The sequence below is a fragment of the Pleuronectes platessa genome, chromosome 11 (assembly GCF_947347685.1).
Source record: "Pleuronectes platessa chromosome 11, fPlePla1.1, whole genome shotgun sequence".
Classification (NCBI taxonomy): domain Eukaryota; kingdom Metazoa; phylum Chordata; class Actinopteri; order Pleuronectiformes; family Pleuronectidae; genus Pleuronectes; species Pleuronectes platessa.
The window spans coordinates 23,840,835-23,863,734 of NC_070636.1; the positions used below are offsets into that span (position 1 = coordinate 23,840,835).

Consider the following 22,900-nt stretch of genomic DNA (forward strand, 5'->3'; position numbering starts at 1 on the left):
GGTGATAGATTTTTGTTCATCGGTGAACATGGTAGACAGTCGTTTACAGTGTATGGGTCGGCAGCTGTAGCCAAAAAATACTGTTTACATTGGATTTTCAGACTGTGTATCACTGCATGTACAAATACGAAAGTTTGGTGATTTCATTAGTGGAACAAACCCAGGATATGTTTTCATCATCTGGCTTCACTGACCCTAGCACTGACCAGATAACCTGCACTATGAATTATGATCAGTGGTGATCATCCATGTGATGATCTAGTTAGTATATGCACTGCTCCTTAGATTGTACCTCTTCCAAAGCCTAATATTTTACTTGATATGCACAAAATTGCACCCACTCCTGAATATCAGTCCTCTTAATATGCCTGATTCAATACATTGCGATCAATGGATTGTTGTTGGAAGAATCCACAACAATGTGGAAAATGTTGCAATGTTAAAGAGTGATAAAACTAATTACTAGCATCGCCCCCCCCCCCCCCCTAATCTCTGTCTACCTGTCAAAACAGAAACTACATTGATGACCAAGAAGTCACAAACCACTGAGAAAAATAAAATCAATAACAACTCCCCAAATATATTTGTATATATTTTATATTCCTTACACTTAAGTATTGCATGCACTTATTACTTGATGATGCCTTTTTGACTCTTGCTGCTGTAATACTGCAAATTTTCCCATCATGGGACCAATAAAGGGTTATCTTATCTTATCTTATCTTATCTTGCCTTATCTTATTAACATTTGGAAGAATATGCACCACTTTTGTATAATCAAGTCTGGGGTATGGAGCTTACGTTTAAATGGGACTTTTGAATATATTACCTGACTTTTAAACCCTCCATTAACAGGTCGTGTTGTGCTGTTGAAAATAAACGTTAGAACTAATTCTCGCTTTTTGTTTTTTGTTATTGTGGAAATAGATTCATAGAGTTCACAACACATCATTATGCATTTAAACCGAAATCGGACCACTTCAAGTTGAAAGTAGTAACACCCCAGTACGATAGGTGGCGGTGTGCACTTTATGATCAATGTTTGCAACACCTCATAAAACAAAAAAAAGAGGTCCTGTTTGTGTTGCATGTATTTTCGTCCCCATCCGGTTTAGTGATGGGTGTATCGTAAGAGCGACAGAAAACAGTTTAGCAGCACCGAGGCGAGGAAATAGTTTTAGTCTTCATCGGTCCAAAATGCGTAAGTAAGACTTGTCTTTAATGTGAGATTGGTTCTCCTCTTAGAAGTCTTTCACCGCACGTATTATTAACGGGTTTGCCACCCTAGCTACCTGTCAACCAGCTAGCTAACTCCATCCCACTGCTCTGTACTAGTCCGAACGCTTCATTAGGTTATGTCTCTGTTCTTGAATAAAGACACTATTGTGTTCAAACAGTGGTTAAACAGCGACTTGTACAATGCAATTGTATCCTAGTGGCGGAAGTTGGGTTCAGTTCCCCTGGTTGTTTTGGTTTCGAGCTAAGATGACGTTTCTCTCCAGAAAGCTCACACTGTGAAATACTGTTTCATAGATATCACCTGTATTTACTGACAGTAACAAAACGAGGGACGCACATTTCCTCCTCTGTCCGACACAATGTGATTTCTGTCAGATACGTAACACATCTCCATGTTAGCTACCAGATATGAATGTTGACTAACGTTAATGAATGAACAAATTTGTGTTCATACCTAAAAACCTGTAACAAAGTGCTTGAACTGTCAAAGTGTTTGCTGCTGACTCAGTTGTGTGTCTTTGCCTACAGCTGTGTCCATGAGCTCAACGTGTCCAGGCCTGTACTGTGGCAGGATGACGGTCAATGGATCAGTGGAGGGAGAGTGTGGTGTGAGTATTAAACACCATATCTACGTCTGACTGCTATGTTGTGTCTGTCTATGGGACATTGTCTATCATCCATCAGTGCTATGAAAGAGATGTGCTATGACCCAGTTTAGACCTGATATTAACATTCGTCCTGAGGGACATGATCAAAAGCATTACTTTCAGGTCTGAACACAGCCTAATGTGCCCTGACATCTGATCACTCAGACCACATCAGGGTTTTTCCTAAATAGAGAATTGTGAGGCGCTGCCTACATCAAATTTCATGTTGCCTCCCGGCGGAACTCTAGTACAGTGGAAGCTGCTTATGGTGATCATACTTGTCTCAGGCCAAATTCATCACTGTAAGCAGTTGATTACTATAAAATAATTGCATAGCTTCTGTATGATAGTCCCAGAACTTGAGCGAAAGGTAACCAGCCACATAACACACACACACACACACACACACACACACACACACACACACACACACACACACACACACACACACACACACACACACACACACTGACTCCTCTGCTATATATATTTGTGTGTAAACAGCTACGGACACACATACACAGTCAGTCAGTCATCGGACATTCTCAGACTGGGTAAAATCTACCGAATTTGTAAATTGAGTCAATGTCTGCGCTCGGTTTGCAGAGTGAATGATAGAAGGACAGAGACAAGCAGTAAATTACTGAAAGAGCATAACATCTGCTCCCCGGGCACTTCCAATACAGTATATAGCTGCCCACTGCTCCGTGTGGTCACTGCCCTTGTATGTGTTGTGTTCCGTGTGCTGTGTCTACCTATGGATGGGTTAAAAGCAGAGGTGGAATTTCCCCATTCCATGTAACATGTGTGTGTGCATGATTGATACAGGACGATAATAAAAAAAGGTATCTTAATAAGAATCAAAAATGAACTCTGTAATTGGAGCTAGTGGGTCTGTACATGGCTCCCTGGGTCCATGCCCCGGGCCTGGTTCACCAACCTGGTTCAGCCTCTCCTGACCCCTCTCTCTCCCCCTCACTTTTGAACTGCTCATACCACATGTTTGACATTTTTTTGTTCAGCACTATTTCACGTATTTAACTCAAATGGTTTATATAGCTTTCCACTGAACCTCATCAGTTACTTAAATTTGTTGCATATTATATTGAAATAATTTACAATACTTTAATAGTAAAGAATGTGCATTGAAAATTAAACCTGTATGTCAATTGCATGTAGCCCATACACGACAAATAGTCATACTTATAATTTTATTAATTGGAATGAATCATTACAGGGCACCATCTCTGTATCGGTAACCAAACTGTAAATCTCAGATTTGTTTTCCCCTAAAAGTGTGGGGACAACATTCATGGGCTGAACAGTGAAGGGATGAATTCAAATACCAACAGGAACCAGCTGTTATCATAGGAAGGATGCACAGATATTCACAAAATACATCTGTTCATAAGAAAACATTTTTAAATCCCCTATCACTTTTACCCTTAGTTAACAAAGAGCAGTAATCCAACTACAGCCACAACAAGCAACCATGAGCACAAGCGTCAATTCATTTAAGTCCTATTTTACCAGACAGTGACACGGCAGGCCTGGTGCACATCTTCTAACTGGGGAAATCCCAATTCATATGCTTTACTTATGGTGAGTGCATAAGCATCCAATGATGTGGGGGTGCACGGTTCTAATCTCAGCCGTCTCTGTGTATCCTGCCAGGTGTGTCCTCGTGGAGAGCGGTCCAACCTTCAGAAGGTATGTGAACGCTGCGCTGAGTCGCCTGATCTCTACGACTGGCTCTATCTAGGATTCATGGCCATGTTGCCTCTGGTGCTGCATTGGTTCTTCATCGAGTGGTACTCTGGAAAAAAGAGGTGGGCTCACGCACAATATGACACACACAAACACACACACACACACACATTGACTATAATCTCAGTTCACAATAACACACATGACCATTCACGTTCACTGGGCATGTAAACTTCTCTGCATTTGTCTGCTTAGTTGCACAAAATATGTCAAATGAGGAACTGCAGTGAAGAAAAGTAAGAGTAGGGATTCTTTATTAGTCATTATCCATGTTGCCTGAACCCATTTGTTTTCTTTAGAAAAAGGTTCACATGAGTCAGAAAGGTCACCCTGTGACTGATGACCCAATCTGGAGGTGAACTTTGGTGTCTTTGATTTTAAAAGTGAGTTATAAGCACTTTAAAACTCCAGAGTAGGGTGGAGGTCAGAAACTGCAAAAAGGCTTTTGATTTAAAACAAAGCACATCAGTGTGGAAGTAGCCTGGATGTGTGTGAGCAGCGACAGTGTAACTTGTTTCTTTTGTAGTGTTGAGACGGAGGCAAACTCCTTCGTTTTAAATAAAGTGATCAGTCCATGATAATACGCTGTATATTATATTTCATTGCCTCAACCCTCAGAGGCCATTCTCTCTCTGTCTCCCGTTTACAGCTAACTCTCAATCCTATCCATTAAAGGCAGTAAAAAGCCTCCAAAATATATACATATATATATATATTTAAAAAAAAAGAATCCGTCATATTACTTCTGCCTTAACCTCATTAACTTCATATTTTTACGCCAATTTAAATCCATCTACGTCTTCCGAAATATCTCATTTACTTTGTTCTTTTTGTTCCTGGAATACTTACTCTGCATATCTTTTGCTTGAAGTCTGTGGTGTGAAACTTAGTTGTGTGTTTGTGTTGTTGTGTGTTTAGTTCCAGCGCTCTTCTACAGCACATCACAGCCATGTTGGAGTGCAGCGTGTCGGCCGTGGTCACTCTGCTGGTCACCGATCCGGTGGGAATACTCAGTATCCGCTCCTGTGGTGTCCAGATGCTGTCAGACTGGTACACCATGCTATACAACCCCAGCCCAGACTACATCAACACCATACACTGCACCCAGGAGGCTGTCTACCCACTGTAAGTGCTGATGTCTGGGTTGCTTTAAAAAATTGTGTTTATTATGCATTTGAAAACAGAAAATGGGACATATAAACAAATAGATGGCAGCAAGGAGAAGTCTTTGAAACAGTATTTACATGTTGCCAAGTAAATTAACCCTCTAAATCTGATGACTCTCATGCTGGCCGCAGGAGATTGTTGTTGTCATATTGTTCGCTTGTGATGACGTCTTTACGTCACGTTACGTCACGTTACGTACTGTGATAATTGTGGTTACCATGGGCGGCGGTGCCAGGGAATTTCTGTCATCTGCCTGTCGGGCATCATAATAACACATGATTTGTAGATAGTTCTTCTTGCAGTTTTTTTAAATAATTTGGTGGAACATTTTTGTTCATTTATTTAAACAAAGTACAAACTCTGTGGCACACTGTAGAGCCACTTATCATATGATAAACCTTATAAACGTAGCCACTCAAGTCAAAGTATTTTTTACCTTAATACAACATCTTGCAGGATATGAATCTTGTTTGTCCTGTATTGTGTGACATGTATGTTTTACCAATAATCAACTTATAATTGATAATTCAGGGGAAACTCAGTGTTGTCACCAACTTTGGCAGCATCAGCATCTTTTGAGACCATAACATACCTTTGTGACATTACTGCTTTCTGTTTTTTTGTCCCCAGTTACACTATTGTGTTGATCTACTATGCATTCTGCCTGGTTCTGATGATGCTGCTGCGCCCTCTGCTGGTGAAGAAGATAGCTTGTGGTCTGGGTAAATCTGACCGCTTCAAAAGCATCTACGCTGCTCTCTACTTCTTCCCCATCCTGACAGTGCTACAGGCCGTAGGAGGAGGGCTACTCTGTGAGTTAATATACCAGCCTGAACAGCTGTTGGAGAGTTGTCATTTTTTTATGTGCTTGGGACCATATTACACAGCTGTTAAAAAATGTCAGGTTATGGTGTTATTCCTTTTCATGCACTGGTCAGTTTTGAGATTTGGGGTTATTTTGCTTAAAATATCTCTATCAGACCAGTGATAGAAAACATGTTAGGTTGTCTTTTACTTCACTTTGCCTATTAGCAGGTTAGATTTAACTCTATATACAATACATGCATTATCTTTAAGGTGGTTTTCTCGAAATTAGTTTGTTGTTACGCTCTGAGAATGTGAAATACAACAAAATAGTTGTGTTGTAAGTGATCAACTGGAAGTTTGGGGATATTTATTAGCTAATAATTTGAAACCCATGCACATGTATTGTCTCACCTAAAATAATAACTAGTTGTGTAGGTTGACGTGTGTGTGTTTTTACAGACTATGCGTTTCCTTACATCATGCTGGTGCTGTCTCTGGTTACACTCGCTGTTTACATGTCTGCCACTGAGATACAGGTAACAACAATCACTGCACATGCATCTTAGTCATATGTAGTAGTCATATCTTACTCGTATGCAGTAACATTTAAAATGTCGCCACACCTGTAAATTGAACTGAAAGTTTGTGCCTCCTCTAAAGTGGGCTTGCTGTGTTAGTCTGCTAGCCACACCATCTGTTTCCTTTTTTTCAAGACATAAAACGTTATTTTTGTGTATCAGTGGTAGAAGTGGACTTTCACAGTCTGTGTAATTGAACACTGCACACAACTTCAAGGGAAATCTAACGTCACAGATCTCAGTTAGTTAACGCTCTAAAGACGCTGAGCAACAGACACTTGTTAAATGTCCGGTGTAATTGGTTACAAGTTCTCACAAGTTCTCACAAGTTTAATACCTGTGGGAAGATTTCAACACCGTGGCATCCTTACTCTCAAGCATAGGTGCTTATACTTAATACTGGAGTGAGTGAGACTTTTCATTTACGAATACGTCTTGCATTTTATTTAATTTACTATTCTTTCACTGCATCATATTATTTCTCTTAAAACATTGTTAGTTTCTGACTTTCTAAATTCTAGGCCTTACAAACACTTTCAGACTCATAGAGCACTTGATGAGTGTCTGTTGGAAGCTGATCTCAGTGTTTTTGGTCCTAACCTCTTTCCTCCGTTCTTCCCCCATCACAGTCTTTCAAACACCTGGTTGCTAAGAAGAAGCGTCTGGTCGTCTTGTTCAGCCACTGGCTGCTCCACGCGTACGGCATCATCTCCATCTCCCGACTAGACAAGCTGGAGCAGGACCTACCGCTGTTGGCCCTGGTGCCCGGCCCCGCCCTGTTTTACATCCTCACGGCAAAGTTCACCGAGCCCAGCCGCATCCTCTCTGAGGGCGGCAACGGCCACTGAGCTGCGGCCATTAGAGGTCTGATAGAAATGGCAGACATCAGTGTGTTAGTCATTAGTAATCCAGTGTGTTTTAATTGTCTCATTTAGTTTTACAAATGAAATCTATTCCGTGTAGAATGATTGAGACTGCAAATGCTCCCAGTGGAGAAGCAGCAACCAGTCACTATTTATAGTTGAACTTTGTTGAAGAGCAGAAAACTTGATTTATTATCAAGTTCACGTCCTGTTTTCTCACTCACATGTCTTATATCCGTCTGACATCATCCCAAAGTGTCCTGAGAGGTGTTTTTTTTAGCACTTTATTCAATGTTGTACATATTTTTTGTAAAACACAGTACATATAAATGTAGTGAAAGTTGCCTTGTATCTCAGACCTCCTCTAAGCCTCATGTATATACCAAAGTGCAATAAAAGTTTGCCTCAGCCAGGAGACACTGAGTCTCATTGAACCATCACATTATGGTGACAGAGCTGAGCATCTTTTCCTCTCATAACAACATCCCTGAGCATCTTTGAAAAGCCACTTCTGAAATATTCTCCATTACTCCTCAAATGAAAATGACATGATAATGCTTGATTTGCACAAGACAAATGTATAAAGGTTGTTTTTCTACATTAATGTTACTTTGTTTAATTTGAATCACTATAATTCATCAGTTTGTCTTGATCAAAACAAGCCCATTAAGAAGACTGGACAGAAATACAAATTGATACATTCCAGCTTCAGAGGGCGGTGATTGAATTATAAAAGGAGCTGAGCCCCACCCTCGGTCTAACAAGTGGAAGAAGCTGCTGGACCATAAATGACAGCAATATGTTAGAAATCTGTTAAGTTCTTTTGCTCAGATGCTGCGAAAAAACTTGGCTGCAGCAGACTCTTATAATAAAACAAACCCTGAGGTTAAGAGTAGTAGGAGCTACATCTTAGTGGGTTTTTTTCAAAGCTCGTTAGGGATGTATCTCATGAACAAACATTACAATATTCAAGAGGCACACACTTCTGTTAGTTGAGGTGGTTTGTATTTAAGTGAACTTGGTTGTAGCTGTGTATAGAAGCACCTGCCTGTGTTTCTGTGTTTACTTTGTCCTTTTGTACTGAACCAAGCTGTGATTCTTCAAATGGTCTTCATTGGGTTATCAGTTGAAGCTGCTTATGTTGTGTATATGTATATGATTGTAAATATAAGAGTGCTTGTAATTATCAGTATATTTGTGTTCAGTGGGATCTGCTTCATCCACACAAGCACCATTTGCAAAGAAATGTTTGGCGGTAATAATAAAGTCTGAATTTTCACTGACAACATGTCTGTTGAGTGAACCCTGTACTCAGGGACTTATGACTCACCTTTATGACTCTCATAAACACATACCCTCTGTCAGGGAGGTGTTTATTCACATCAGACTGGAGACATGTCTCCTGCAAATCTAATCCAGCTCCATTCAACACATCCGAAGAGTACACACGTTGCGGCAAGAAAAACCATGTGCCCATTAGACTTAGTCATTCAAATTGCGGCATGGTGGGGTTCATTCAAATTTAATACAAATAAAGTTTACTTGTACATATTCACAAATCACAGTTTTCCTTATATGGCTTAACAATCAGTGCAAGGTGCAACATCCTTAACCCTTGACTAGGGCGAAGAAAGACTACCAAAGAACAGAGGGGGCGGAAAGGCAGAGCCCTCAGGGAGAGTCACACGTGAGCGATCCCTCTCCCAGGACAGACACAAGTGCCTGTCAGCGTTTTATTACAATTGACAAACGGCTAGTTATGAAAGCAGCATGGCAGTGGGAACGGCCTTGGATCACATGATTCTATGCAATATGCAATAATCACACAGTGACACCCAAAGAACATTTTTAGGAACGCTAACTTTTAATCATACAAAGTGCCAAACACTTAAATTCCACATTTCTTTAGCACATTAAACTCTCAGTACAGATGCCTTATAAACAAATAATTATGATAACAAGAATGATTTTTCTTAGTGGGGTAGATGCAGCATGAGTTTCAGTGAGCGAGTGGTAATGCTTCCCCCAAGCTCAGCAGTTACATTTAGAATCAGTGAGATGACTACAGTGTGTGATCAGTTCACATGGACGCCTGCACATTTTAAGATGTCAACACAATATACAAAAACAACAGAAGAGTGAAATGTGATTAACGGTATAAAACTACCTGAGACCATCATTACAATTAAAGGTCCAACCCTACCAACATCCAGCTCCACGTGTTCCCACACTGTTATGTATTTAATGTCCTGTCACAATTCATCTACATTCATACGCAACCATTAATAGTGAACAGTTTTGGGGAGAAATGATGCGTCAAATATTTTTAAGATATGCTTAATGTGAATGCATTTAATCAGAGCAGTAAAGTGTTGACTCCTCGTGGTGACTTCAGCAGATCTTGTTGAGGGAACTTGTACACTTGCTTATGGCTCATAAACGATAGTGGTCATGTTAGCAACTGTGGAGTCAAGCATGACTTAAAGAACAATCATCCATCCAGCAACACGTCCCACAGAACACTAAACATTTGGGTTGGTCTTTCTGTGACTGGATGCTGGAGAGGAGGCTCAGACTGATTGTCAAACTCTAGATTCAGGAGGAACAGTGCACATTCCATCCTGACTGTTGAACACTTGACCAGCTCTTTAACCTTTAGGAGTGCTAAGGGGATTATGGGAGTTTGATCATCCAGACAACATGTGTTTGGTAAACTTGCAGGAGGCTTATGGCCGTGTAACCCAGGTGACCCTGTGGGGGGCACTGCAGGAGTCTGGGCTTGACGCTAAATGTCTCTTCTAGTCTTAAAAACCACTCAGAGGACTTAACTCATTGAGCCACATTCACCTACTGACACACACATTCATGCAGTACGTCTATACTTAGATATATAACTTATTCATCCCACAACCACATTGATGGCAATTTGAGGTTCATCATCTTGCCCAGGGCATTTGAAAAGGCATTCAGGGTTCTATTAAAATTATATAAACTCATGGGAAAGAACGCATTTAGTTTTCATTTAAATCCATTTCTGTTTGCTTAATTGCAGGAAATATTGTCACTGCACCAGGCTCATGGTTCCAAAGGTGTGTATTTATAGTCTCTTAAAGGCATAGTTCACCTAAAAGACCTGCGACGCTGTTTACCCCTGAAAATCCAAAAGTGTTTTGGGTGAACTACTCCTTTAAGAATGGGTGTGTTTTTTCGGAGGAATATTCAGCACACCAATTAGAGCACCAGCTCCCAATCCCTTCATAGGCCAGGTGAGCAGGCTCCTTGATGGATTCATATTAAGATGGTGGACCTTTCAGAACATTTCTCTGCCGATAAAAGAGATCATGCGTATGCGTGTGTTTGTGTGGGGTGGTGTGTGTGTGTGTGCAACAAGCTGAGTGTGCACTAGTTGTGCATCTGCTTTTGTAAAAGCCTATCCCTATCTGATAATGAGCATTCAAATAAAAGTGAAATTCTGCACCACTGTCTCTTCCCACTGCCTCAAGATATCATGCACCAAAAATGTGTCTGACCACACCTCATTTTAAGACCAGCACACCCATGGGTGCTTAGATGGAGGTGAGCACATTTGCATTTCACTCAGCACTGCCCTGTTCCAGGTAGTTAGGGCCCTTAGAGTTAATCCCCTTAAATAAAGCAGGCTGATAGGTCGAGTTAACCTAAATGTCATGCAGACTAAAAATACATATTGCATATACACAGCATTTTGCAATGTAACCAAAGCCCTAAGAAACATCCAGGGTGATATGCTTATCTTGACATCATCAGTTTACCTGACCAGCTCTATGCAAACATTAACACTGTAAAGTCCCTCAGCTGAACACCAGTGAGACTAACTGGAAGACAAAGCAAACTGTACTTTACTGTAAGTTTCACCCAGTATAAAAATGTACTCTGTCAATCCACAGTTGAATTGGCATGAGAATATTTGATCTGTTGTTGAACACATTTCCAAAACAAATCCCAGTTTTAAGTTTTATCCATTTTACCAATTTCAAACCTTTCCATGACTTTGAGAAAGGCATATTTACATTCTTCACACTTCTGACTACTCCCTTGAGAAGACTTCTACTTGTATCTAGTAGACATGTGCAATTTCAGGGCAATAAGAATAGTTCCACTTTTCCATTCATCAGAATACAGTGTGCATACATAGCACAAGTAAGTTTGGACCACAGGCCAATTAATACTTCCCCAGTGAATGCTGGGACAGAAGATATTCAAAAGTTATTTAAAGATATGACTTTGTGACAGACTGTTAGAGAGCGCTTGGAGAACTGAGTAAACATTTTACAGCAAAAAAGGTTTCGCAAGAACATATTATGCATTCTGTGTCAGCTTACTTCCAGACACCGTTTCTGACGCTTAGTGATTGAAGTCATATTACTGCTGTCCCTGCAAGCCACATTCACAGTGTATGACAGCAAAGTGTTAGACTCCACACAGATGTGTGCAGCTTGATCTCCTGAGCACAGGCACTCTTGGCCTCTGACTCAAACAGAAACAAAGCATTTCCCCACCATGTGTTTCCGTTCCTTTAAATCACAGGATCGATAACATTATGTCACATCAGCAGCGGCAGCAGGACAGCTCGCCTGCTTTCTACTGAGGCTGGAGACGCTCCAGACCAGACAATCCTGAAGAATCCTGACTCAACAAGCTTTACAGCATTTCCAGAAAGCAGCTAAGGTCTGTCTGTCTCTATCACTACAGAGCAGTATAGCCCCCCCCCCCCCCCTAAAAACCATAAATCCACCTAATATTCCGTCATGACATCCGTTGCTATTACAGTCCTGCATGTGTAAGTATTAACCAAAGAAAACAGCAGGCTTAGCCTATTGTCGGCTCTCATTACTTCTGGATGTAGATGATGATGATGCACAGAGTTCCCACCAGTCCCAGGGCCTGAATACCCAGGAACCAGAGCAGCAGCCAGAAGAACACAATCAATACCGGCTCCACTATCTTGTCTCCAAAGTACATCTGGCTGAAGCCCATCGCTCGCAGGCACTTGTTGAGCATCCCAAACAAAGTCCCCATCCGCTCACAGTCATCCAGCAGAGGCTCTCTGGTGGTGGGGTCTTCCACATGGGGCCACCCGGCACTGGGATCAATGGGTGGTCCAGGTCGGGTCTCGCTGCCATCGGCCTGTGGTGACAAAGTTACAGATATGAACAGAGCTGCTCCTTCACACTGTAACTCCTTTAGACCAGATGTTTTCCCTCTGCTCATAGGACTTTATTGCCCCCACAAGAAAAATAACCAACTTTGCATCAGAATGAATCATGTTAAGAGAATTTGAAGCTAAATTCCTCCTTCATGACAACTTTAGAGGGGCTGACTTTAGATTCAGGGGGGGACTTCTACTCTATTTTTACTCACCAGTTTAAATTTGAATGCTTAATTGGGATTGTGACTACTTTGAGTCTCAGATAGGTGCTAGCTTTCAGTAGGGAGTAAAATGATAATGCTATGTCACTGTCCCATGAAAAATAAGTGTAGGAAATACGTCTGCACAATGCAACAGAGACTGTGAATACTGAACTGATTATGAGCTGTTGAACTTCAAAATAAGAGTTATTCCCTTCAGGCACAGTGAGTGTAAACCATTTTTTTTAGCTTTAATGGTCACAAAAAAACTGCTGCAAACACAAGGGGTGAGCAACGAATTGTGCATAGACAATTTAGTATGGCCTTCGCAGGAGACTTTAACAATTGAAATGTCCGTTGACAGGAAATAGCTTCTCAAATCCTACTCTGATGCATTGCACTTGCAACTTCTTCAACAACAAATATCACCACAAACAAAAATCGTCTTCCCACATCAATCTGAAACTCTTACAGGAAATGGAGAAGTTTAAATTTATAAACTAAAACTTTGAAGTTTCATTTCAGTGAAGGCAAACTCACGTGAATTACTCTTATGTCAAATAGAGTGACAGTGATTTTAATCATACGTTATATCATACATGTCATATATAAGTCATGAGTCCCGATACAATTTGCTAAATGGTTGGCCAATGACAAGTAAAGAAAGTATAAGTCAGATGATTCCAAAAAAAGATTCAAGAGTGGCACCAAATCAGTCTAAAGTTAAAAAATACATTTCCAGCCAAGATCTGGATGTTGCTTGGTGTATTCTGAACTTCCATTGTGGTCACATTGGGGACATGACCTTTGACCTCCAGGGGTCATTAAGCCTCTAGTCCTGGTGGAAGGAGTCAGTGTTGACCTATAACATTCGCCTGTCAAAAGACTGAAGCTGATGCCACACTCCCTGTGAGCTTCCCACTGACTTTGTTCAGATTCTCTCTGAGCTCATGATGAGAATCTGTCACATGATGTTTTCTCTTGTTATGATGAACATGTCAGAGTTAGCACCGAGAGAGCAGCTCATCTTAGCCTGCTGAGCTGCCCTATAACCAAACACACGCCCAACAGACCAGGAAATGATTATTACATGAAAAGTACTTTTCCCTTCACGTGGAGTTAAATACTGTATCACATTGTGTGTATTAAACCAGACGGGTCTTATTAACCGAGGAGGAACTTACTTGAGTCTCATAAACGTCCCGATTTATATAATTGATCATGTTAACGCTGTATGTGCACGAGTCACGTTCTTTAAGTGCTGTGCCGCTTGTTTTAGAACGTTTGTTTATTTAAAAGTCAGATTTCTGAGTGGAGCTTGGCTGATGCGCTGGTGTTGCTAGTCTTAACAGGAGCTTCACTGGAATGAATAAGATGCACGATCACAGATCGTCTGTGAGCGGAGCTACGACACAGCGCGACCCCCCTGACACCTGCTCCCCCAGGTCCCACGGTAGGACGACACGGTTAGCATGAGATCCGCTGAGGAGCTGCTTTACCCGGTGACGCTGGAGGTGTGGGGCGGTCTGTCGTGGAGCAGCGTGTCCGCCTCCTCTCCGGTTCAGCGCCGGGGGCTCCTCACGTTCATGTCGGTTACAAACATGCCGGTCTGTGACAGGCGGTGCAGCGGACATTTTCCACTGCGGTAGAGCCAGTCTTCACTCCGGAACACAGGCAGGGCCAGTCAGATTTATTTAGCGGTGCCTTTCTTTACTGAGCATTACGGTAAGAACGCTGAAGAACAGATTTCAAAATAAAACCAACTTCCGGTGGACGTGACTCCCCCCACTCTATTATTCATCAAGTTTGTCCGTCAGTCAAGAACAACTAAATGAAGAATATGCATAAATATATAAAATCACTTCAAAAATACCAGCCACTGTATATCGGTTCAAATTGAGCTCCAGAGTAATTTATCTAAATCGATATAGAGCGACCGGCTCACCGATCACTACATTATATTTATTAAACAATTTGACTGTTGAGCAGACTGTCGTTTTTCTTTTTCCTAGTGCCTGATATGAAAATAACTTGGTGTCAGCCATGGATGATGTCAGCAGTGATGAATTCTACGAGGAGCTTCAGCGCTTCCTTATTTGATCTTATAGGATATACTGGACTCTCCTTTATAGCTGCTTTCAGTCAGTCAGTTTCCGTATTTTCTCGGGAGGATGAAAGAATCCAAAAAAATCCATAAATATAAACTGTACTTACTAGCGACCACATCTGTCCAGTCAACAGTAACGCTGAAGAAGAAGCACATTGAGCTTACAGTGCACATCATTGCAACAAAATACATCATCAAAAACATGATGTTTCTCCTTCACACTTTCCTTGACCCCATGACATTTCCATCCAGGTCAAAGAATAGCGCAACAGAGCATTAATCCGGCCTACGGTATTGTGTTGTACAGTTATATATTGTTGTTATCAGTCCAGTGTCCAGTGATGATACTATATGTATTATTCCTGTTGGCAATTCTATATTGCTACTATGTGTTTGTTATTATTTTGTTTCAGCTGAGTTGTTTGTAAGTGTCTCTCATTATCATATATCAAGTAACTAAAAACACAATTAGTCGCAGTCTGGTTTATTGCAGATGTCCTTCAGCTTCAATTTGGAGGATTTCCAGCGAGATCCAGTGAGGAATTTAATTTGTTCTCTACTTCTTTTCCCACTCCATCTTCTTTCTGTGGATGTCTTTCTTTCAGGTCTTCATTCCATACCAATTCTTCTACTGTTTAAGATTTTATGTGTGGGATTTTATGTTGTGTTTTAATTCTTGACATTGCTGTTTTATTTGTTTAGTAATCCGTGTTTGGCAAAATGATTCACTATTCAATGTCTAGTAGGAGTTGGTATCCACAACAACTGTACCTGTGATTTCATGACTTATCTTTCTTACCTTTTCAAAGTCACAACACATACAGCATATTACCCATATCAGCCTATAAGGTAATGATCTATCAAAATGACATTATTGGTCAGTTTTTAGGAATTAAATTCAGTTATATTTGTATAGCGCCATATCACAACATACATTATGTGTTGGCCCTTTACATAGTAAGATGGAGACCTTCCAAAATTATAGAGACTCCCAACAGTTCCAGTAATGAGCATGCACAGAGAAACGTATAAACGAAAAACGTACATACACTTATTTAATGCCAGTAAATTTATGAATGTAGGGCTTCTATGATTTTAAAGTGTGCATTTCTTACACTATGGACTAATGAGTGCTTTATTCCTTATATTAAAATCAGTGTTAACTTTCAGCACTATATAACAATATTCAACAGGGCAAAGATGTGTAATAGTCTTCAGGACTCTACAGGGTGATGGTGTTAACATTTTCCGGGATGCCTTAAATGCTTGGTCAGGCCTTGATGTTGTGATTTCTTCTTCTGACAGTGAGGCGTGGGATTACATGCCACATGTACACAGAGTAATCCCAGCTAATCTGGGATTCTGTTTCACTCTGCACCCTGGTTACAATCTCAGACTGAGGAGTACTGGGAATATGGAGAAACAAATGGCCTTCCGGAGAACGGTGCTCGTCTGTTGAAAGATGTATCTGCTGCTCCTTGCTCACATCTTGCAGTCGTCTCTGTTGGCAGTCTACTCGTGCCCGACTTTTTGTGCGTGCACGCTTGGGAGCAGTGGAACAACACAGCTCAGGTTGAGTGAGGCTGACTTCATTCTCATCTGTGTGTGTGTGTGTTCGTGTTTAAGTGATTTGTCTCTCCATGAATAGAACTCAGCCTGTTATTTTCTTATCTTAATAATATGATCAAGGCTCTATTTGAGCCAACGCTACAGTGCTAATGCAACAAATGTTATAAACTTCAACAAATGTTGCAAATCATTGAATAGCATCCTGCATGAAAAAAAGAATTGTTATTGTACAGTCCATCATGTGCATAGTAGTTTACATTCTGTATAAAAGTGGTTAATATGAACAGGAACAGGACTTCAGTCATCTTATCAAAACTAAATCTGGTGTCCGCTAACAGCAGAGAATCAATGCTATAACAATGCCACATACAGTGAATTAATGGAAATCAAATAATTTATCTATACCATGAAATATAAAATTTCTTAATATAAAATACACTTTGGTTTTTGTTTATATTTTAGTTATTAAAGGTACCATGTCCATTACTGGTTGTAATAATGTGGAACCTAGACAGAGGCACTGGAATAATTGGTTTTGATTAGATAATTTATTCAATAATGAATTTTACATTGTTTAATTATCGTTAGTTTATAAATAAATAATGAAAAAAATTCCTTTCCAATTTCTTTATTCTGTAATTAAACTATACATGTTTAAATAAATTACAGTGTTACTAATCTAAACAAAATCTACTTTAGTTTTTTGCTTGAATATGTGCAGACGCTAATTTCTTATTTAAAGTAATCTTTCTCTTTCTTTCTGTCACCTAAATAGTAGCAAAGCGGTAGTGGAAGCTGAAGTTTGTCCTTCTGTAAATGAGTGCATGTAAATGTTTTATGAGAAGCACTTACTGTAGAGCCTCTACTATTATGAAACACTCCAAAACCCATATAACAGGAGGACTGATAATTCAATTCCTAATGTTATTGTGAGAGCTGCACTCAGCAATGTAAGGCCTATAAAAAAATTGTGGTTAGAAAACTACCAACAAATGTGTGTTTAAAATGTTACAGGAATTTATCGTTATGTATACAGTTAAAAACTATAACCTTTCAGAAAATAAACAAAGATCATGAAGGGTGAATAAATACATATGTGTTTGTTTTCAACAGCAGGTTGGTGCAGTGCAGTGACCCTGGAATCTCATCTGTTCCCATCAATGTCCCAGCTGACACAGTCAAATTGCGTCTAGAGAAGACCTTGATCTCCAGGGTGCCCCGGGCAGCCTTCTACAACCTGTCAGAGCTGCAGTTCTTGGGGCTGGTCTACAACTTCATTACATCCGTACACCCGAGCAGCTTTGTCAACCTCAAGGCCCTGCGAGAGCTGCGCCTAGATGGGAACCTCCTGTCATCCTTCCCCTGGGAGGGTCTCAGGGACATGCCACAACTCCAAACTCTTGGACTCCACAACAACCGTCTGTCCAGCCTGCCTGCCCACGCTGTGCTCTTCCTCCCCAACATCACCTACCTCGACCTGTCCAGCAACAGGTGGGTCCACAGGCTGCATGGAGCCAGCCTGACGTAAGGAACTACAGGGCAGTCAGTCACGTTCAATAGATGTGTTCAACTTTCCTTTCTTTCCTTTCCTTCCCATTTTGTCTCTCCATGTGCTTTTATTTCTCCTTCCATTTGCTTAATTTTCTTTCCTGTATTTCTTATCATCTTTCCATTTCTTATATGATCTATCCTGTAATTCAATTTCCTCTCCTCAGGCTGACTATTTTACCTGCAGAGCTGCTGGACCTCTGGTTTCCTCTGCCAGGACAACAGGAGGGTCAAGTAAAGAGGAGAATATTGGGTACAGGATGTTACAGCATGTTTTGAAGAAATTGGGACACATAATATTCTGCTGCTGTCTGATGCAGCTACAACTGATGTAGATTAGCAAAGACACAAAGAGGCCTACGGTCTATCAGACTCACTGTAATGTTTGTAACGTTATACAACACCACACACATGTTGAACTAGAATATCTCGATCTTTTAAGTTTGGATTTTTTACATTAAGGGTCAAATAATGACAATGTGAGTGTTAAGCAATTCAGAAAAGGGACAGATACAGCTCCAGCATCATGTTTTACTCCTCTCTTGGAAATGTTCTCTTGAACAATCCACTATAGAAGCAGTCAGTTCAGAAGTTTGGAGAAATCTTTGCACACAGAATTTGCAGTTCTGCTTTGTTCCTCTCCATATGTGCTGAAAGGCAGACAAGGTTCCATCACTTACTATTTTTGAAAAGAGAACATTACATTAATTGTACACATTTGTCACCTGCCTAAAGAGGGAAAGAGTGTTGATCTATTGTATATGACAGCTCATGTGTCCCTACTGAAAACACTTTGATGTGCAAAGTTGAAAACCTGCCACTTGTTGTCCTCAGGCATTTTCCACCCAGTGCATGACACATACAGTAGGCTATCAAACATGACATCAGTGTTAACAAGTCAAATTATCCTGAATACCCAGGTCTCCATGACAACCCTTGGTTATGTGACTGCCAGATCTCCATGGTGAGGTCCTTGTCCATGTCTCTTGGGAGTCCAGTAGTTATCATGGACCAGTTTCTGATGTGCAGCAGGTCTCTGGGTCAGTCAGCGATGCTCCTGACCCAGGCAGAGCTGCCCCGCTGTATGAGGCCCTCGGTCCAGCCTTCGGCCACCAAAGTCATTTCTCCTTTGGGCAGCAACGTAATCCTCCGCTGTGACGCTAGTGGCTACCCAACACCAACCCTAAACTGGATCAAAACCTCAACTTACACAGGTGAGTAGCCTAGGGTTAGTCTCAAGGGAATACATTTCTGATTTACGTTACTAATGTCTGAGCATTAGTTATATTATAATTTTGTTCTCTTAACAGATTGTTGCCAGCAACAGATCCCTGAGGACTCTGAACAGCTACCCAGGAACTTGGAGAGCTGTAAGTGGTGCTACTCTGTCTCTTTCAAGATATATTTAATATTATATGCGGTTCACATTAGGAGTGAGTCATGGTGCATTAATTAACTGCCAGGGGTTGGGAATGTTCGGCCTTTGGGCCATATGCAATCCAAAGGTTTGTTTGATCCGGTACTGTGAAGCAATTCATAAATACAGTAAAAACGACAACACACTCTGAACAGCGACTCTAAATCTGTGAAGTGCCATGAATGCGTCTGCATTTAGCTGCTCTGTGTCTCATCTCCTCTGAGTATGTGAGCGAGGCAGATTTACCCACACACAGGCCCCAGGCCCCGCTCACTCACACACTGACGGATGGGCAACACAAGTGTAAATACAGGACGACGAACAACCAATGATAAATTATTCGTGCCACTGTTTCAGGATCAGAGCAGCGGTTGGTTTGTACCGTGACAGAGTCTCATTCTGAGTGTCAGACTCCCTCCACACTCCTGCTGAACTCACTTTAGAAATAAACACCAACACTCATCACAAGTTATCAGGAGCTGAAAAGTACTGAAGTTTGCATTTTGTTTATTTGATAAGCTCCAATGTTTGGGAGTTCACACACACACACACAATAGAGGAAAATCCTGGGATATTAACCTAATACAATAAAAACCTAAAAGCTAATGTAAATCTTAACCACCCCATCCTGTTTACTGAGCTGGAAATATACATCCTGAACCAAGAGCGTCCACTTGATTTTATTTTGTGGCTATTACCCTTTACATATTTTTAATTCAAATGTCATACTGAATATTCTTAAGAAATAAGTTTATTGCTCTTGGAAAGGGTGAACTTGCATTACTATGCTATAAAATTGTCATTATATCAGTGGTATGAAATGGTTTCAAAATCATGACAATTCATCACAATAATTCTGGAACTATATAGCGTCCAACAATATAAATTATTATTGTGACAGGCCTACCTTAATATTTTTAATAATGCCCCAACTTAGACGTTTCCTTGCACAGTTAAACATGTCCAAGCAATACAATGAAAGATCCTTAACTAAATAAATACTGAATCAAATCGTTTTAAGACCTTGTGAATCAGAATCGATTAATAGTAAACAATCATTTAGTAGGAAAGATGTTATGAAATTAAATTGACCCTTGATAGAAAAAAGGGGCTTAGATTTATCTCAAGGTGTGAATCCTGTATCATGACTAAACCAGGTCTGACAGAACAAAAGTAGGACTTGGTTCTGCAGGGATCTGTGTTGTCTAATTCTATACCACACTGTGATAACAGACAATTGAATATGCTACAGTTTGAGTGCCTCCTCAAACTCCCAACTTTTTCGCACCAGATGTAACTGTAAAATAATTTGACACAAATAACTTAAACATCTCTGAAGAAAATATTTATTTTGCCACACTGTACATATAGATACACAATAGGTCCATTTGAACAGACAGAAAGTTACAGTAAAGTCAATAAGCCAACCCAGATAACTAATTGTTGCCAATGAGTAGGCTTGGGGGTGGATTGTATTACTAGATTTGGAGAAGAACTTGAATATATTTGGGTCTAGGGTCAAAGATTGCCTCTGAGATTGTAACCCTTTTATGTTCCAGTTATGCAGGAATCTCCTCGAGTGGGGGTTCGCTGGTCGATAATCAGCCTCAATGGGTTGTCATACAAGGATGCTGGTGAATACCGCTGCCAGGCACGGAACATGGCGGGAATATCCGAAGCCCAGATTAAATTGAAGGTAGTGGGCAACACAAGACTCCGTCTTCCGAGGAAGAAGTCCCAAAAGACTCCATCCAAATCAAAAAAACGGAAGCCAAACCAGAGCCCAGGAACTGCCAACACCCCCTCAGTGAAGGGGAATCAGATACTCCAAAACATCCCACCACCGTCCACCAACAACATCCAGACTGTCCCTAACATTGTGTCCAAAGTACTCCCTGTAGACAAGAACATTAAAAGGCCTAAACTGAACAGTGCAAAGAAAAAGAGCCAGAAGTCCACCAAGTCTACATCTGAGTCCTCAAACAACTCTACAACTGCTCTTTTGTCAGCAATACTTCTGTAATATGATGAAGGTAGCCAGGGTCAGTGACATGGAGATGCAAATAAACATCAGTGTTTATAAACCTGTAGTATAAGTGTACTTTTTTTTTTTTGGGGGGGGGGGGGGGGGGGGGGAGCATTCTACACAGTAGATTAATAGACAGTTCATTGAGGAGCCATACTGTCAATTTGTAAAAGTAAAATGTGTGACACATGGAAACTTGGATGTAGCGTCAGTGATGCACCTGCAGTTCTGGTTTGTAGCGGATGTGAGTCGATCTCCATGCTGGAGATCGACGCCCAGTCATGTTCACAACTTACTGTTCAGTCTGTGTTGATATTTCCACTCTCATTATCCTTTCCTTATTTAAGCAGGTTGCAAAATCAGATCATAAATTTGGTTATTTGTTTCTTGGCTAGAAACCATCACCTCTTACCTGAAACCTAAAAGGTATCTCTCTCTCATGAAGCCATATCCCTGCTGTAACCTGAAGTCACTAGCTCACTGTGGTGTGAATGTTAAACACACCATCTCTACATTTAAGGTTAGACCTTTTGATAAAGCCTTTAGTTAGGGCTGGATCAGGTGAGTCCTGAACCATCCCTTAGTTATGCTGCTAAAGGTCTAGACTGCTGGGGGAACTCCCATCATCCACTGAGCACTATTATTATTATATGAATTGTTGCTGCTATCATTAATAACATCCATAATAACAGCTCTTATTGTTTTCATTACAACAACTAGTCTATCAGAGCTGAAACATGATTGTTACACAACTGTTCCTGGTCTCTTTCTCCTCTCTCCTCCTCCTCCCCCAATCTCTGTCTTTTCTCTCCCCTCTTTTCCAACCATCTCTCCTCTCCTCCCCATTTTTCTCTGCTCACCCAAACTGGTCTAGCCAGATGGCCGCCCACATTGACTCTGGTACTAGAGGTTTCTTCCAGTTAATGAGGAAGTGTTTTCTCTCCACAGTCACCAAAGTGCTGCTCATTGTGGGAGCTTTTAGGAGTCTCTATAATTTTTAATACATTGAATAATGTGGAGAGGCTACAAGGAAAACTTCCATTATTTATTTATTAATTCTTGAATAGAATTTTTTTAATTATGTTGTTGCTGAGAATTTTTTTTGGCTTTATGTAGTTTTTTTGAAATTTGAACTTTATTGCTGGATTAATATCTTTTTTGTAATTTTATTTTAGATTGAATTCCTCCTTTCACTTGTGGTCCCCCATATTATCCTCAATGCAAAAAAGCCCAAATTGAACTGTTCTTTCTTCCTCTAGACAAACCCCAGTCTTTGTCAACTGAATGCGGTCACACCTATGTAATGATGAGGACTAGTGGCTGCTTGTCAAGCTAGCGTCCAGCTGTGTCTAGTGGCTGCCACCATAAGAGGGCAGTATACTACTACAAGATGAATGCAAACAGGCAACATCAGATCCTTTACGATGCAGAGTGCAATTCTGAGATCAGATATCAGGGCAGATACCACTTCTACAGAGGCATCATCTCATTTAGTCTACTATCTTAACTTTAACAGGTTGAGGACGACTTGCTTTGCTTTCACTGATGGCACACCACTGATTTCAGGCCCTGCCGATACTGAAACGAGGGGAAACCTTTCTGCACGGTTAATCCTGCTGGTGTGGAGCAACACAATGCAGCCATTGTGTTGCGTTGCCGTTCACACTTCTCTCTGTTGCAATCAGAATTTTGTGGACCAAAAAGCAAATGCAATAGACCCCCGACGTTCTGTCCACATGCATGTCCAAAGACAGACAGAAAGTTAAGCTGTTGATTT

The 22,900-nt window shown here is 40.8% G+C and overlaps 3 protein-coding genes across 3 annotated transcripts; 2 read left to right on the top strand and 1 right to left on the bottom strand.

Moving 5' to 3' along the window:
• The first annotated feature begins 1,078 nt into the window (after positions 1-1,078).
• On the top strand, positions 1,079-8,354 carry jkamp (jnk1/mapk8 associated membrane protein). The gene is made up of 7 exons (XM_053434315.1): positions 1,079-1,201; positions 1,768-1,847; positions 3,561-3,715; positions 4,572-4,778; positions 5,451-5,632; positions 6,087-6,163; positions 6,835-8,354. The coding sequence occupies exons 1-7, from the start codon at positions 1,198-1,200 to the stop codon at positions 7,051-7,053; spliced, it is 924 nt and encodes a 307-aa protein (XP_053290290.1). The 5' UTR covers positions 1,079-1,197; the 3' UTR covers positions 7,054-8,354.
• Positions 8,355-8,909: 555 nt separating this feature from the next.
• Positions 8,910-14,133, bottom strand: fam241a (family with sequence similarity 241 member A). The gene is made up of 2 exons (XM_053434316.1): positions 13,956-14,133; positions 8,910-12,234 (listed from the first exon to the last, which is right to left on the bottom strand). Exons 1-2 carry the CDS (start codon positions 14,088-14,090, stop codon positions 11,938-11,940), a joined length of 432 nt encoding a protein of 143 aa, XP_053290291.1. The 5' UTR covers positions 14,091-14,133; the 3' UTR covers positions 8,910-11,937.
• A 923-nt stretch (positions 14,134-15,056) lies between these two features.
• On the top strand, positions 15,057-21,120 carry lrit3b (leucine-rich repeat, immunoglobulin-like and transmembrane domains 3b). The gene is made up of 7 exons (XM_053433789.1): positions 15,057-15,098; positions 15,959-16,140; positions 17,246-17,623; positions 17,848-17,933; positions 18,601-18,894; positions 18,991-19,050; positions 20,657-21,120. Exons 1-7 carry the CDS (start codon positions 15,057-15,059, stop codon positions 21,118-21,120), a joined length of 1,506 nt encoding a protein of 501 aa, XP_053289764.1.
• The last annotated feature ends 1,780 nt before the right edge of the window (positions 21,121-22,900 follow it).